The sequence below is a fragment of the Somniosus microcephalus genome, chromosome 7, assembly GCF_052327205.1.
Source record: "Somniosus microcephalus isolate GS21.2 chromosome 7, FLI_Smic_1.0, whole genome shotgun sequence".
NCBI lineage: Eukaryota > Metazoa > Chordata > Chondrichthyes > Squaliformes > Somniosidae > Somniosus > Somniosus microcephalus.
In genome coordinates this window covers 9,052,441-9,068,455 of record NC_140993.1, presented here as the reverse complement: position 1 = coordinate 9,068,455, position 16,015 = coordinate 9,052,441, and the positions used below count along the sequence as shown (strand labels likewise).

At 46.4% G+C, this 16,015-nt stretch overlaps 2 protein-coding genes across 3 annotated transcripts in view; one reads left to right on the top strand and one right to left on the bottom strand.

Moving 5' to 3' along the window:
* The window catches only part of asic1c (acid-sensing (proton-gated) ion channel 1c), a 537,225-nt gene that overhangs the window by 141,472 nt on the left and 379,738 nt on the right, over positions 1-16,015 (bottom strand). The window lies entirely within an intron of this gene.
* Positions 1-16,015, top strand: part of LOC147114494 (uncharacterized) — a 74,517-nt gene that overhangs the window by 42,972 nt on the left and 15,530 nt on the right. Inside the window, exons 4-6 of the mRNA XM_085992203.1 lie at positions 174-302; positions 3,238-3,334; positions 10,872-11,086. Of these exons, the coding sequence (XP_085848329.1) occupies positions 174-302; positions 3,238-3,334; positions 10,872-11,086 (441 nt within the window). The remainder of the gene's footprint in view (positions 1-173; positions 303-3,237; positions 3,335-10,871; positions 11,087-16,015) is intronic.

Here is a 16,015-nt window from a genome sequence, read left to right as displayed (position 1 = left end):
GCAGGGTTTGTCTTTGCTCGGAGACACGCTAATCCCGCAGGGCTTGTCTTTGCTCGGAGACACGCTAATCCCGCAGGGCTTGTCTTTGCTCGGGGACACGCTAATACCACAGGGCTTGTCTTTGCTCGGGGACACGCTAATCCCGCAGGGCTTGCTTTTGTGTTTCCGTGCAGGTCGGGGACAGAAGCTGGCGGCAGCTGGGCAGGGAGAGTTGCTGAGCGCCATCGAAGGGGAGCCCGATCGGGATGTTGGAGAAGAGGAAGAGGAGAACCTCATCCCGGAGAATCAGCTCATCCCTCCTGGTCAGTCAATCAGAGGGGAGATGGGGAGACATCTTTTTATGCAGCGTGTTGTTGTGATCTGCCTGAAAGGGCGGTGGAAGCAGATTCAATAGTAACTTTCGAAAGGGAATTGGATAAATACTTGAAAGGGAAAAAAATTGCAGGGCTTTGGGGAAAGAGCAGGGGGAGTGGGATTAATTGGAGAGCTCTTTCAAAGAGCCGGCACAGTGTCGATGGGCCGAAAGGCCTCCTGTACTGTATAATTCTTTGATTCTATATCCCATGTTGAAGGAGCTTGCCAAGATATTGGGTGAATGAAGGAATATTGTTCATTCGGTAAGACCCAAAATGTACTTTGCATCGGCCTTTACCAAAGAGGAGGATATCGGAGGGGAGGGAAACTCCACTCGGAGAGTGAGATGAGAGATATAATGAAGGATAAAAAGAAAATCTTAGTTCAGTTACACAAGAACATAAGAATTAGGAGCAGGAGTGGGCCATTTGGCCCCTCGAACCCACTCCGTCATTCAATAAGATCATGGCTGATCTACCTCATCTCCACTTTCCCACCCGATCTCTCTATCCATTGATTCCCATCGTATCCAAAATTTATCAACCTCTGTCTTGAATATACTCAACGACTGAGCCTCCATAGCCCGCCGGGGTAGAGAATTCCAAAGATTCACCACCCTCTGAGTGAAGAAATTTCTCCTCATCTCAGTCCTAAATGGCCGACTCCTTATTCTGAGACTGTGACCCCTGGTTCTAGACTCCCCAGCCAGGGGAAACATCCTCCCTGCATCTACCCTGTCAAGCCCCTTAATAAGAATTTTATATGAGCTCACCTCTCATTCTTCTAAACTCTAGAGAATATCGGCCTAGTCTACTAATCTCTCCTCATAGGACAATCCCCCCATCCCAGGAACCAGTCTGGTGAACCTTCGTTGCACTCTCTCTATGGCAAGTATATCCTTCCTTAGGTAAGGAAACCAAAACACTACACAATACTCCAGGTGTGGTCTCACCAGGGCCCTATATAATTGCAGTAAGACGTCTTTACTCTTATACTCCAATCCCTTTGTAATAAAGGCCAACATACCATTTGCTTTCCTAATTGCTGTACCTGCATGTTAACTTCCAGTGATTCGTGTACAAGGACACCCAGGTCCCTCTGAACACCAACATTTCCCAATCTCTCACCATTTAAAACATATTCTGCTTTTCTATTTTTCCTACCAAAGTGGATAACTTCACACTTCTCCACTTTAGGCAAGAGCATGGCAAATGGAATATACTCACTTAGCCTGTCTATATCCCTTTGCAGCCTCCTTGCATCCTCCTCACAACTTACATTCCCACCCAGCTTTGTAGCATCAACAAACTTGGATATATTACACTCGGTCCCTTCACCCAGGTCATTGATGTAGATTGTGAATAGCTGAGACCCAAGCGCTGTTCCTTGTGGTACCCCACTAGTTACAGCCTGCCAACCTGAAAATGACCCGTTTATTCCTACTCTTGTTTTCTGTCTGTTAACCAATCCTCAATCCATGTTAATATATTACCTCCAATCCCATGAGCCCTAATTTTGTGTAATAACCGCTTGTGTAGCACCTTATCGAATGCCTTTTGAAAATCCAAATACACTACATCCACTGATTCCCCCTTATCTACCCTGCTAGATACAACCTCAAAAAACTCAATTTGTCAAACATGATTTCCCTTTCATAATTCCTTGTTGACTGTGCCCAATCATGTTATGATTTTCTAAGTGCCCTGTTACCATGTCCCTAATAATAGATTCTAGTATTTTCCCTACTACTGATGTCAGGCTAACTGGTCTGTAGTTCCCTGTTTTCTCTCTCCCTCCTTTCTTGAATAGCGGGGTTACGTTTGATACCTTCCAATCCACGGAGACCATTCTAGCATCGAGGGACATCTGGAAGATCAAATCCAGTGCATCCACTATCTATGTAGCTACATCCTTTAAAACTCTAGGATGTAGGCCATCAAGTCCAGGGGATAAGAACATAAGAAATAGGAGCAGGAGTCGGCCAATCGGCCCCTCGAGCCTGCTCCGCCATTCAATAAGATCATGGCTGATCTGATCCTGACCGCCAATCTACTACCACAGAACCATCTCCTGAATCTAACAGAATTAGATGATTTGTTGACTTTTAGTCCCATTAATTCCTCCAGTACAATTTCTTTACTAATACTTTTATAAGTTCCTCATTCTCGCTAGACCCGAGGTTCCCCGCTATTTCCGGATTGTTATTTGTGTCTTCTACCGTGAATGCAGATACAAGGTATTCATGTGATGTCTCTGCCATTTCGTTATTCCCCATTATAATTTCTCCTGTCTCTGCCTCTAAGGGACCCACGTTTACTTTCGCTAATCTCTTCCTTTTTACATACCTATAGAAGCTTTTACAATCTCTTTTTATGTCTCTTGCTGGTTTACTCTCATTCTCTTTTCTTATTCTTTATCAACTTTGAGGTCATCCTTTGCTTAATTCTAAAATCCTCCCAATCCTCAGGCTTACTATTTTTGGTAACATTATAAGCCTCTTCCTTTCATCTAATACTATCTTTAACTTCTCTTGTTAGCCACAGTTGGACCACTTTTCCCATGGGGTTTTTAATTCCTTAAGGGAATGTATATTCGTGTGAATTATGAATTCTTTCTTTAAATATTTGCCAATGCTCATCTACTGTCCTGTCTTTTAATCCAGCTTCCCAATCTACCTTAGCCAACTTGCCCCTCATACCTACGTAGTTTGCTTTGTTCAGATTTAAGACCTTAGTTTTGAACTTAACTAAATCACTCTCAGACTCATCAATATATAATTCTACCATATGATCACTCTTCCCCCAAGGCTCCTTCACTACAAGGTTATGAATTAGATGTAGTCTAACCAGACCAGAGCTAACATGTTCAGAATTTGTTTTCTAGACTTTGACCCAGAAGTGATCTTTCGACAAAACGGAAACCGAATCAGAAGCGGGTTTGAACCCCGGTACCAGTGGCCCAATCAGGGCAACCGTCTCAGGTAGGTGCAAGCAGCCAATCAGTGGGCCCCTCCTGAATCAACAACTTGCATTTCTATAGCGCCTTTAACGTAGTAAAACGTCCCAAGGCGCTTCACAGGAGCGTTATCAAACACAATTTGACACTGTTAAGTGCACATAATAAACAGCATTCCAGCCAGCAGAGCAAGAGACTTCTACCCCAGCAGGCTGCGTAGGCCCACAATTGGACACCATCACTGCTGGCTGATTACCTCTTACACTTCAACCTAATGCTCCTTTCAGTGATCCTTTACAGCATGGGACAGTGTAGAAGGAGCTTTACTCTGTATCTAACCCGTGCTGTTCCTGCCCTGGGAGTGTTTGATGGGGACAGTGTAGAGGGAGCTTTACTCTGTATCTAACCCTGTGCTGTACCTGCCCTGGGAGTGTTTGATGGGACAGTGTAGAGGGAGCTTTACTCTGTATCTAACCCGTGCTGTACCTGCCCTGGGAGTGTTTGATGGGGCAGTGTAGAGGGAGCTTTACTCTGTATCTAACCAGTGCTGTACCTGCCCTGGGATTGTTTGATGGGACAGTGTAGAGGGAGCTTTACTCTGTATCTAACCCGTGCTGTACCTGCCCTGGGAGTGTTTGATGGGGCAGTGTAGAGGGAGCTTTACTCTGTATCTAACCAGTGCTGTACCTGCCCTGGGATTGTTTGATGGGGCAGTGTAGAGGGAGCTTTACTCTGTATCTAACCCGTGCTGTACCTGCCCTGGGAGTGTTTGATGGGGACAGTGTAGAGGGAGCTTTACTCTGTATCTAACCCCGTGCTGTACCTGCCCTGGGAGTGTTTGATGGGACAGTATAGAGGGAGCTTTACTCTGTATCTAACCCGTGCTGTACCTGCCCTGGGAGTGTTTGATGGGGCAGTGTAGAGGGAGCTTTACTCTGTATCTAACCAGTGCTGTACCTGCCCTGGGATTGTTTGATGGGACAGTGTAGAGGGAGCTTTACTCTGTATCTAACCCGTGCTGTACCTGCCCTGGGAGTGTTTGATGGGACAGTGTAGAAGGAGCTTTACTCTGTATCTAACCCATGCTGTACCTGCCCTGGGAGTGTTTGATGGGGCAGTGTAGAGGGAGCTTTACTCGGTATCTAACCCGTGCTGTACCTGCCCTGGGAGTGTTTGATGGGACAGTGTAGAGGGAGCTTTACTCTGTATCTAACCCGTGCTGTACCTGCCCTGGGAGTGTTTGATGGGACAGGGTACATAAGAACAGAAGAAATAGGAGCAGGAGTCGGCCATTTGACCCTTCGAGCCTGCTCCGCCATTCAGTGTGATCATGGCTGATCCTCTATCTCAATACCGTATTCCAGCTCTCTCCCCATACCCCTTGATGCATTTTGTGTCTCGAAATCTATCTATCTCATTAAATATATTCAGCCTTCTGTGTTAGAGAATTCCACAGGTTCACCAGCCTCTGTGTGAAGAAATTTCTCCTCATCTCAGTCCTAAATGTCCTACCCCGTATCCTGAGACTGTGACCCTCGTTCTAGACCCCCCAGCCAGGGGAAACATCCTCCCTGCATCCAGTCTGTCTAGCCCTGTCAGAATTTTATACGTTTCAATGAGATCCCCTCTCATTCTTCTAAACTCTAGTGAATACAGGCCTAGTCGACCCAATCTCTCCTCATACGACAGTCCTGCCATCCCAGGAATCAGTCTGGTGAACCTTCGCTGCACTCCCTCTAGGGCAAGTATATCCTTTCTTAGGTAAGGAGACCAAAACTGCACACAGTACTCCAGGTGTGGTCTCACCGAGGCCCTGTACAACTGTAGTAAGACATCCTTGCTCCTGTACTCAAATCCTCTTGCAATGAAGGCCAACATACCATTTGCCTTCCTAACTGCTTGCTGCACCTGCATGTTTGCTTTCAGTGACTGGTGTACAAGGACACCCAGGTCCCTTTGTACATCAACATTTCCCAATCTATCACCATTTAAATAATACTCTGCCTTTCTGTTTTTCCTACTGAAGTGGATAACTTCACATTTATCCACGTTATACTGCATCTGCCATGTATTTGCCCACTCACTCAACTTGTCTAAATCCCCTTGAAGCCTCTTTCCATCCTCCTCACAACTCACAATCCCACCTAGTTTCGTGTCGTCAGCAAACGTGGAAATATTACGATAGCAAAATACTGCAGATGCTGGAAATCCAAAATAACAACAGAAAATGCTGGAAAAACTCAGCAGGCCAGGCAACATCCGTGGAGAGAAAATAGAGTCAACGTTTCGGGTGAATCCTTTGTCAAGACTAAAGAAGCACAGGAAATGAAATAGATTAAGAGGCCAGGCTGGGAGAGAACAAAAGAGAAGCAGAGACATTAAGAGATATTCAAAATGGTCGACACCTCCATCCCCCACCAGGATGGCCTGAGGGCGCTCCGCTTCTTCCTTGAACAGAGGCCCAACCAGTCCCCATCCACCACGACCCTCCTCCGCCTGGCTGAACTTGTTCTCACATTGAACAACTTCTCCTTTGACTCCACTCATTTCCTCCAAATCAAAGGTGTTGCTATGGGTACCCGCATGGGTCCTAGCTATACCTGCCTTTTCGTGGGATATCACAGAATCACAGAAACCCCACAGTGCAGATAGAGGCCATTTCGGCCCATCGAGCCTGCACCGACACATATCCCACCCGATCCCCGTAACCCCTACACACATAACCCCACGTATTTAATCCCCTAACACTAAGGGTCAATTTATCATAGCCAATCAACCTAACCCGCACATCTTTGGACTGTGGGAGGAAACCGGAGCACCCGGAGGAAACCCACGCAAACACGGGGAGAATGTGCAAACTCCACACAGACAGTCACCCGAGGCCGGATTCGAACCCGGGTCCCTGGCGCTGTGAGGCAACAGTGCTAACCACTATGCCACCGACACTCTTTGTTCCAGTCCTACTCGGGTCCCCTCCCTCACCTCTTTTTCCAATACATTGATGACTGTATCAGTGCCGTTTCCTGCTCTCGCCCCGAACTAGACAATTTCATTCACTTTGCCTCCAATTTCCACCCTTCCCTCACCTTCACATCGTCCATCTCTGACTCTTCCCTTCCCTTCCTCGACTTCTCCGTCTCCATCTCTGGGGATAGGTTATTGACCAACATTCACTACAAGCCCACTGACTCCCACAGCTACCTGGACTACACTTCCTCCCACCCCGCCTCCTGTAAGGACCCTATTCATTCTCCCAGTTTCTCCGTCTCCGCCGCATCTGCTCCGACGATGCCACCTTCCACACCAGTGCTTCCGACTTGTCTTCCTTTTTCCTCAACCGAGGATTCCCCTCTACCGTGGTTGACACGGCCCTCGACCGTGTCCGTTCTATCTCCCGCACTTCTGCCCTCACCCCTGCCCCTCCCTCCCAGAACCACGATAGGGTTCCCCTTGTCCTCACCTTTCACCCCACCAGCCTCCACATTCAACGGATCATCCTCCGCCATTTCCGCCACCTCCAAAGTGATCCCACCACCAAACGCATCTTCCCCTCCCCTTTCAGCATTCCGTAGGGACCGCTCCCTCCGAGACACTCTAGACCACTCCTCTATCACCCCCAGCACCCCTTCCCCTTTGCCTGGCACCTTCCCGTGCAAGCGCAGGAGATGTAACACCTGCCCTTATACCTCCCCCCCTTCCCACTGTCCAGGGCCCCAAACACCCCTTCCAGGTGAAACAGCGATTTACTTGTACTTCTTGCAATCTAGTATACTGTATTCGCTGCTCACGATGTGGTCTCCTCTACATTGGGGAGACCAAACGCAGATTGGGTGACCGTTTTGCGGAACACCTCCGTTCAGTTCGTAAGGGCGACCCCGAGTTTCCGGTCGCCTGTCATTTTAATTCACCGCCCCATTCCCACTCAGACCTCACCGTCCGCGGCCTCTTGCATTGTTCCACGGAAGCTCAGCGTAAGCTCGAGGAACAGCACCTCATCTTCCGATTAGGCACTTTACAGCCTCCCGGACTCACTATCGAGTTCAACAATTTCAGATCATAACCTCGGCCCCATTACATTTTTACTTATTTTTTAACCACACCTTTGTTTTGGCCCTTCCCCCCTTTTTTTCTCTCTCCCACATGGCAACTGTCTCCCATTCTGCCAGCGCATTTCACACCTAATCTAGAGCCGTCTTTTGTCTCCACTAGTCCTATCACCATCTCGTCTCGCTTTGAATACCTCTTAATGTCTCTTCTCTTTTGTTCTCTCCCAGCCTGGCCTCTTAATCTATTTCATTTCCTGTGCTGCTTCAGTCTGGACAAAGGGTTTTCACCCGAAACGTTGACTCTATTTTCTCTCCACGGATGTTGCCTGGCCTGCTGAGTTTTTCCAGCATTTTCTGTGGAAATATTACATTTGGTTCCCTCATCCAAATCATTGATATATATTGTGAATAGCTGGGGCCCAAGCACTGATCCCTGCGGTACCTCACTAGTCACCGCCTGCCACCCAGAAAAAGACCCATTTATTCCTACTCTCTGTTTCCTGTCTGTTAACCAATTTTCAATCCATGCCAGTATATTACCCCCAATCCCATGTGCTTTAATTTTGCACACTAACCTCTTATGTGGGACTTTATCAAAGGCCTTCTGAAAATCCAAATACACCACATCCACTGGTTCTCCCTTATCTATTCTACCAGTTACATCCTCAAAAAACTCCAGTAGGTTTGTCAAACACGATTTCCCTTTCATAAATCCATGTTGACTTTGTCTAATCCCATTGATATTTTCTAATGTCCTGTTATCATATCCTTTATAATAGACTCTAGCATTTTCCCAACTACTGATGTTAGGCTAACCGGTTTGTAGTTCCCTGTTTTCTCTCTCCCTCCTTTCTTAAATAGTGGGGTTACATTTGCCACCCTCCAATCTGCAGGAACTGTTCCATAACCTGTAGAATTTTAGAAGATGACACCAATGCATCCACTATTTCCACGGCTACCTCTTTTAGTACTCTGGGATGGGGATTATCGGGCCCTGGGGATTTATTGGCTTTCAGGCGCATTAATTTTTCCAGCACTATTTTATTTACTAATACTAATTTCCTTTAATTCCTCCTTTTCACTAGACCTTTGGTTCCTTAGCATTTCTGGGATGTTATTTGTGTCCGCTTCCGTGAAGACAGAACCAAAGTGTTTGTTTAATTGCTCTGCCATTTCCTTGTTCCCCATTATAAATTCTCCCGTTTCTGACTGTAAGGGACCTACATTTGTCTTCACTAATCTTTTTCTTTTTACACACTTGTAGAAGCTTTTACAGTCTGTTTTTATCTTCCTTGCAAGTTTACACTCATATTCTTTATCCCTTTTTAATCAATCTCTTGGTCCTTTTTTGCTGAACTCTAAACTGCTCCCAATTCTCAGGCTTGCTATTTTTTCTAGCAACTTTATATGACTCCTCTTTGGATCTAATACTATCCTTAATTTCCTTTGTTAGCCATGGTTGGGCCGCTTTTCCTTTTGTGTTTTTGCGCCAGAAAGGAATGTATAACTGTTGCAATTCATGCATTCGTTCCTTAAATTTGCCTATCCACTGTCGTGCCTTTTACTGAAGCTCCCCAATCTGTCATAGCCAACTCCCTCCTCCATACCTTCGTAGTTTCCTTTGTTTAGATTTAGGACCTTAGTTTTGGATTGGACTTCTTCACTTTCCATATTAATGAAGAATTCAATCATGTTATGGTCACTCTTCCATAAAGGACCCCGCACAACATGATTATTAATTAACCCCTTCTCATTGCACAGTACCCAATCTAAGATAGCCTGTTCCCTAGTTGGCTCCTCAACGTACTGGTCTAAAAAACCATCTCGCACACATTCCAGGAATTCATCCTCCACAGTATTATTGCTAATTTGGTTTGGCCGGTCTATATGTAGATTAAAGTCACCCATGATTACTGTAGTACCCTTGTTACATGCATCTCTAATTTCCTGTTTGATGGCGTCCCCTAAATTACCACTACTGTTTGGAGGCCTGCAGACAACTCCCACCAATGTTTTCTGCCCCTTGGTGCTTCTTGGCTCTACCCAGATTGATTCTACATCTTAATTTTCTGAGCCAATATCCTTTCTCACTATTGCTCTGATTTCATCCTTTACGAACAATGCCACCCCACCTCCTTTTCCTTTTTGCCTGTCCTTCCTAAATAACGAATATCCTTGGATATTCAGCTCCCTGCCTTGGTCACCCTGCAGCCATGTCTCCGTAATCGCAATTATATCGTATCCGTTTTCATCTATATCCCTTGATTCCCCTGAGACCAAAAATCTATCTAGAGGGAGCTTTACTCTGTATCGAACCTGTGCTGTACCTGCCCTGGGAGTGTTTGATGGGACAGTGTAGAGGGAGCTTTACTCTGTATCGAACCCGTGCTGTACCTGCCCTGGGAGTGTTTGATGGGACAGTGTAGAGGGAGCTTTACTCTGTATCGAACCTGTGCTGTACCTGCCCTGGGAGTGTTTGATGGGACAGTGTAGAGGGAGCTTTACTCTGTATCTAACCCGTGCTGTACCTGCCCTGGGAGTGTTTGATGGGACGGTGTAGAGAGAGCTTTACTCTGTATCGAACCCGTGCTGTACCTGCCCTGGGAGTGTTTGATGGGACAGTGTAGAGGGAGCTTTACTCTGTATCTAACCCGTGCTGTACCTGCCCTGGGAGTGTTTGATGGGACAGTGTAGAGAGAGCTTTACTCTGTATCGAACCTGTGCTGTACCTGCCCTGGGAGTGTTTGATGGGACAGTGTAGAGGGAGCTTTACTCTGTATCTAACCCGTGCTGTACCTGCCCTGGGAGTGTTTGATGGGACAGTGTAGAGAGAGCTTTACTCTGTATCGAACCCGTGCTGTACCTGCCCTGGGAGTGTTTGATGGGACAGTGTAGAGGGAGCTTTACTCTGTATCGAACCCGTGCTGTACCTGCCCTGGGAGTGTTTGATGGGACAGTGTAGAGGGAGCTTTACTCTGTATCTAACCCGTGCTGTACCTGCCCTGGGAGTGTTTGATGGGACAGTGTAGAGGGAGCTTTACTCTGTATCTTACCCGTGCTGTACCTACCCTGGGAGTGTTTGATGGGACAGTGTAGAGGGAGCTTTACTCTGTATCTAACCCATGCTGTACCTGCCCTGGGAGTGTTTGATGGGACAGTGTAGAGGGAGCTTTACTCTGTATCTAACCCGTGCTGTACCTGCCCTGGGAGTGTTTGATGGGACAGTGTAGAGGGAGCTTTACTCTGTATCTAACCCATGCTGTACCTGCCCTGGGAGTGTTTGATGGGACAGTGTAGAGGGAGCTTTACTCTGTGTCTAACCCGTGCTGTACCTGCAACGAGATTTAGTGCCTGAAATGTAAAGGGCTCCAGTTCCCAGCAGAAAAATTCATGCTCAGACAAGTCCAGAATGTCACTGTTGTGGTTTTCTTCCTTCCCATCCCGAGTAGGAATGACTCGATCTAATGCCGGGCGCCTTCCCATCACCGACTGACGTCACTTGCCTTTGTGCCGCAGGGAGGCCAGAGAGGAGGCAGCAGCCAATCGGGAGGGCCGGAGACAGCGGGACCTACCGACGGTGGCAGCCCAGGCTGCCATGGAGCGCCTGAACAGAGCGGCGGAGTGCCAGCCCAGCCACTCGCCACCGTCCTCGCAGAAGAAGCCGTGCCGGGCCACGCTGGTGCCTTCGCTCTTCAAGATGGCGACGGGAGGCGCGGTAGCGCTGATGACAGGTGTGTGCGAGCACGCAGGGCGCGGTTTGATTGCCATACCGATTTGGATGGGGTGGATGAGACACAGAAGTTACAGCAGAGCAATAGGACAAGTTGATGAAGGCTGTTTCAAAAAAAAAAACATCTGGGACCCTAGAGTCACAGAGTCATACAGCACAGAAAGAGGCCCTTCGGCCCATCGTGTCTGCGCCGGCCATCAAGCCCTGTCTATTCTAATCCCATTTTCCAGCACTTGGTCCGTAGCCTTGTATGCTAAGTGCTCATCTAAATGCTTCTTGAATGTTGTGAGGGTTCCTGCCTCTACCACCCTTTCAGGCAGTGAGTTCCAGATTCCAACCACCCTCTGGGTGAAAAAGTTTTTCCTCAAATCCCCTCTAAACCTCCCGCCCCTTACCTTGAAACTATGCCCCCTGGTTATTGACCCCTCTACTAAGGGGAAAAGTTCCTTTCTATCTACCCTATCTATGCCCCCTCATAATTTTGTACACCTCAATCAGGTCCCCCCTCAGCCTTCTCTGCTCTAAGGAAAACAACCCCAGCCTGTCCAGTCTCTCTTCATAGCTGAAGCGCTGCAGCCCAGGTAACATCCTGGTGAATCTCCTCTGCCCCCTCTCCAATGCAATCACATCCTTCCTATAGTGTGGCGACCAGAACTGCACACAGTATTCCAGCTGTGGCCTAACTAGTGTTTTGTACACCTCCATCATAACCTCCCTGCTCTTGCCTTCATTAGCCAAGGCATAGAATATAAGTATCCCATATGTCTTTTTAACTACCTTATCTACCTGTCCTGCTGCCTTCAGGGATCTATGTACATGCACACCAAGGTCCCTCTGATCCTCTGTCCTTCCTAGGGTCCTACCATTCATTGTCTATTCCCTTGCCTTGTTAGTCCTCCCAAAATGCATCACCTCACACTTTTCAGGGTTAAATTTCATTTGCCACTTCTGCCCATCTAACCAACCCGTCTATATCGTCCTGTAGCCTGAGGCTTCCCTCCTCGCTATTTACCACTCCTCCAATTTTCGTGTCATCTGCGAACTTACTGATCATACCTCCTACATTCATATCTAAATCATTAATGTACATTACAAACAGCAAAGGACCCAGCACCGATCCCTGCGGTACACCACTGGACACAGGCTTCCAATCACAAATACAACCTTCGACCATCACCCTCTGCCTCCTGCCACTAAGCCAATTTTGGATCCAATGTGCCAAATTGCCCTGGATCCCATGGGCTCTTACCTTCTTGACCAGTCTTCCATGCGGGACTTTGTCAAAAGCCTTACTGAAGTCCATGTAGACTACATCAACTGCACTACCCTCATCCACACGCCTAGTTAACCCCTCGAAAAATTCTATCAAATTGGTCAGACATGATCTCCCCCTGACAAAGCCATGCTGACTGTCCCTGATTAATCCTTGCCTCTCCAGGTGGAAACTAATTCTGTCCCTCAGAATTTTTTCCAGTAATTTCCCTAGCACTGATGTTAGGCTCACTGGCCTGTAATTCCCTGGTTTATCCCTACTACCCTTCTTGAATAATGGTATTACGTCCTGGGCTTGATAAACAGAGGCATAGAGTACAAAAGCAAGGAAGTTATGCTGAACCGTTATAGAAACATAGAAGATAGGAGCAGGAGTCGGCCATTCGGCCCCTCGAGCCTGCTCTGCCATTCAATGAGATCATGGCTGATCGTCCAAATTCAGTACCCTGTCCCTGCTTTTTCCCCATATCCCTTGATCCCTTTAGCCTTAAGAAATATATCCAACTCCTTCTTGAATATATTTAATGAATTGGCCTCTACTGCCTTATGTGGTAGAGAATTCCACAGGTTCACCACTCTCTCTGGGTGAAGAAATTCCTCCTCATTTCTGTCCTAAAAGGCTTACCCCTTACCCTTAGACTGTGACCCCTGGTTCTGGATTCCTCGACCATCGGGAACATCCTCCCTGCATCTAGTCTGTCCAGTCCTGCCAGAATTTTATAAGTTTCAATGAGATCCTCTCTCATTCTCCTAAACTTCAGCGCGTACAAGCCCAATCGACCCAATATCTCCTCATACGTCATTCTTGCCATCCCAGGTATCAGTCTGGTGAATCTTCTCTGAACTCCTTCCATGGCAAGAATATCCTTCCTCAGATAAGGTGACCAAAACTGCACACAATACTCAAGATGTGGTCTCACCAAGGCCCTGTACAACTGCAGCAAGACATCCTTGTTCCTGTACTCAAACCCTCTTGCTATGAAGGCCAACATACCATTTGCCTTCTTAACCGCCTGCTGCACCTGCATGCTTACCTTCAGTGACTGGTGCACAAGGACACCCAGGTCTCGTTGCACTTCCCCTTCTCCCAATCTATTGCCATTCAAATAATAATCTGCCTTCCTGTTTTTGACACCAAAGTGGATAACCTCACATTTATCCACGTTATATTGCATCTGCCATGCTTCTGCCCAATCACCCAACCTGTCCAAATCATCCTGCAGTTTCTCGGCATCCTCCTCACAGCACACACGCCCACCCAGCTTTGTGTCGTCTGCAAATTTGGAGATATTACATCTAGTTCTCTTGTCTTGATCATTAATATATATTGTGAATAGCTGGGGTCCAAGGACCGATCCCTGCGGTACCCCACTAGTCACTGCCGGCCACTCTGGGGGAAAAAAAACCCGTTTATTCCAACTCTTTGCTTTCTATCTGCCAACCAGTTCTCTATCCAAGTCAATACCTTGCCCCCAATCCCATGTGCTTTAACTTTGCACGCTAATCTCTTATGTGGGACCTTATCGAAAGCCTTCTGAAAGTCCAAATACACCACATCCACTGGTTCTCCCTTATCTATTTTACCAGTTACATCCTCAAAAAATTCCAGTAGATTAGTCAAGCACGATTTACCTATTTGTAAATCCATGTTGACTTTGTCCGATCCTGTCACTGTTTTCCAAGTGCTCTGCTATTACATCTTTTATAATGGACTCTAGCATTTTCCCCACTACCGATGTCAGGCTTACCGGTCTGTAATTCCCCATTTTCTCTGTACCACCTTTTTTGAATAGTGGGGTAACATTAGCTACCCTCCAATCCATGGGTACTGTTCCAGATTCCATTGAATGTTCGAAGATGATCAGCAATGCATCTACTATTTCTAGGGCCACTTCCTTAAGTACACTAGGATGTAGATTATCAGGCCCTGGGGATTTATCGGCCTTCAATCCCATCAATTTCTCTAACACCATTTCCCTACAAGTACTGATTTCTTTCAGTTTCTCCCTTTCATCAGACCCTATGTTCCCTGACATCTCTGGGGGGTTATTTGTGTCCTCCTTTGTGAAGACAGAACCAAAATATGTATTTAAGTGGTCTGCCATGTTTTTGTTCCCCATTATAAATTCCCCTGATTCTGACTGCAAGGGACCTACGCTTGACTTCACCAATCTTTTTCTCTTCACATATCTATAAAAGCTTTTACAGTCAGTTTTTATGTTCCCTGAAAGCTTACTCTCATATTCTATTTTCCCTTTCTTAATTAATCCCTTTGTCCTCCTTTGTTGAATCCTAAACTGCTCCCAAGCCTCTGGATTACTGCTTTTTCTGGCTAATTTATATGTCCTCTCCTTGGATCTGATGCTATCCCTAATTTCCCTCGTTAGCCACGGTTGAGTCACCTTTTTTGTTTTATTTTTATGCCAAACTGGGATGAACACATTCTGTAGTTCATCCATGCAGTCTTTGAATGTTTGCCATTGCCTATCCACCGTTAACCCTTTGAGTGACATTCCCCAGTCAATCCTACCCAATTCGCGCCTCAGACCATCGTAGTTTCCTTTATTTAAATTCAGGACCCTAGTCTCTGAGTCAACTACTTCATTCTCCATCTTAATGAAGAATTCGATCATATTATAATCGCTCCGACCCAAGGGGCCTCGTACAACAAGATTGCTAATTAATCCTTTCTCGTTACATAATACCCAGTCTAAGATGGCCTGATCTCTGGTTGGTTCCTCGACATATTGGTCCAGGAAACCATCCCGTAAACACTCCAGGAATTCCTCCTCCACAGTATTGTTACTAATTTGGTTAGCCCAATCTATATGTAGATTAAAGTCACCCATGATGACTGCTGTGCCCTTTTTGCACGCTTCTTTAATTTCCCTTTTAATGCCATCCCCAACCTCCACATTACTGTTTGGAGGTCTGTATACCACTCCCACTAATGTTTTCTGCCCCTTGGTATTTCTCAGTTCTACCCATACAGATTCCACATCATCAGAGCTAATATCCTTCCTTACAATTGTGTTAATCCCTTCTTTAACCAGTAATGCTACCCCACCTCCCTTTCCTTTTTGCCTATCTTTCCTGAATATTGAATACCCCTGGATGTTGAGTTCCCAGCCTTGGCCACCCTGGAGCCATGTTTCCGTAATCCCAATCAAATCATATTCGTTTACCTCTATTTGCGCAGCTAATTTATCCACCTTATTACGAATGCTCCTCGCATTAAGACACAAAGCCTTCAGGCTTGTTTTTTTATCGCTCTTAGACCTATTAGAATTATTATTTACTGTGGCCATGTTTGATTTAAACCGTTGATTTCTCTGACTGCCACTTTTGTTTTTCTCCTTCCTATCTTTTGCTTATACATCACTGGTTAGGCCCCAGAGGAGTATTATGTCCCCTCGGGGTCGGTATTAGGACCAGTGCTTTTTTTGATGTATATTAATGTCCTGGACTTGGGTATACAGGGCATAATCCCAAAGTTTGCAGATGACACAAAACTTGGAACTGTAGTAAACTATGAGGATGATAATAACAGACTTCAGGAGGACGTAGACTGGTGAAATGGGCAGACACGTGGCAAATGCAATTTAATGCAGCGAAGGATGAAGTGATACATTTTGGTAGGAAGAATGCGGAGAGGTAA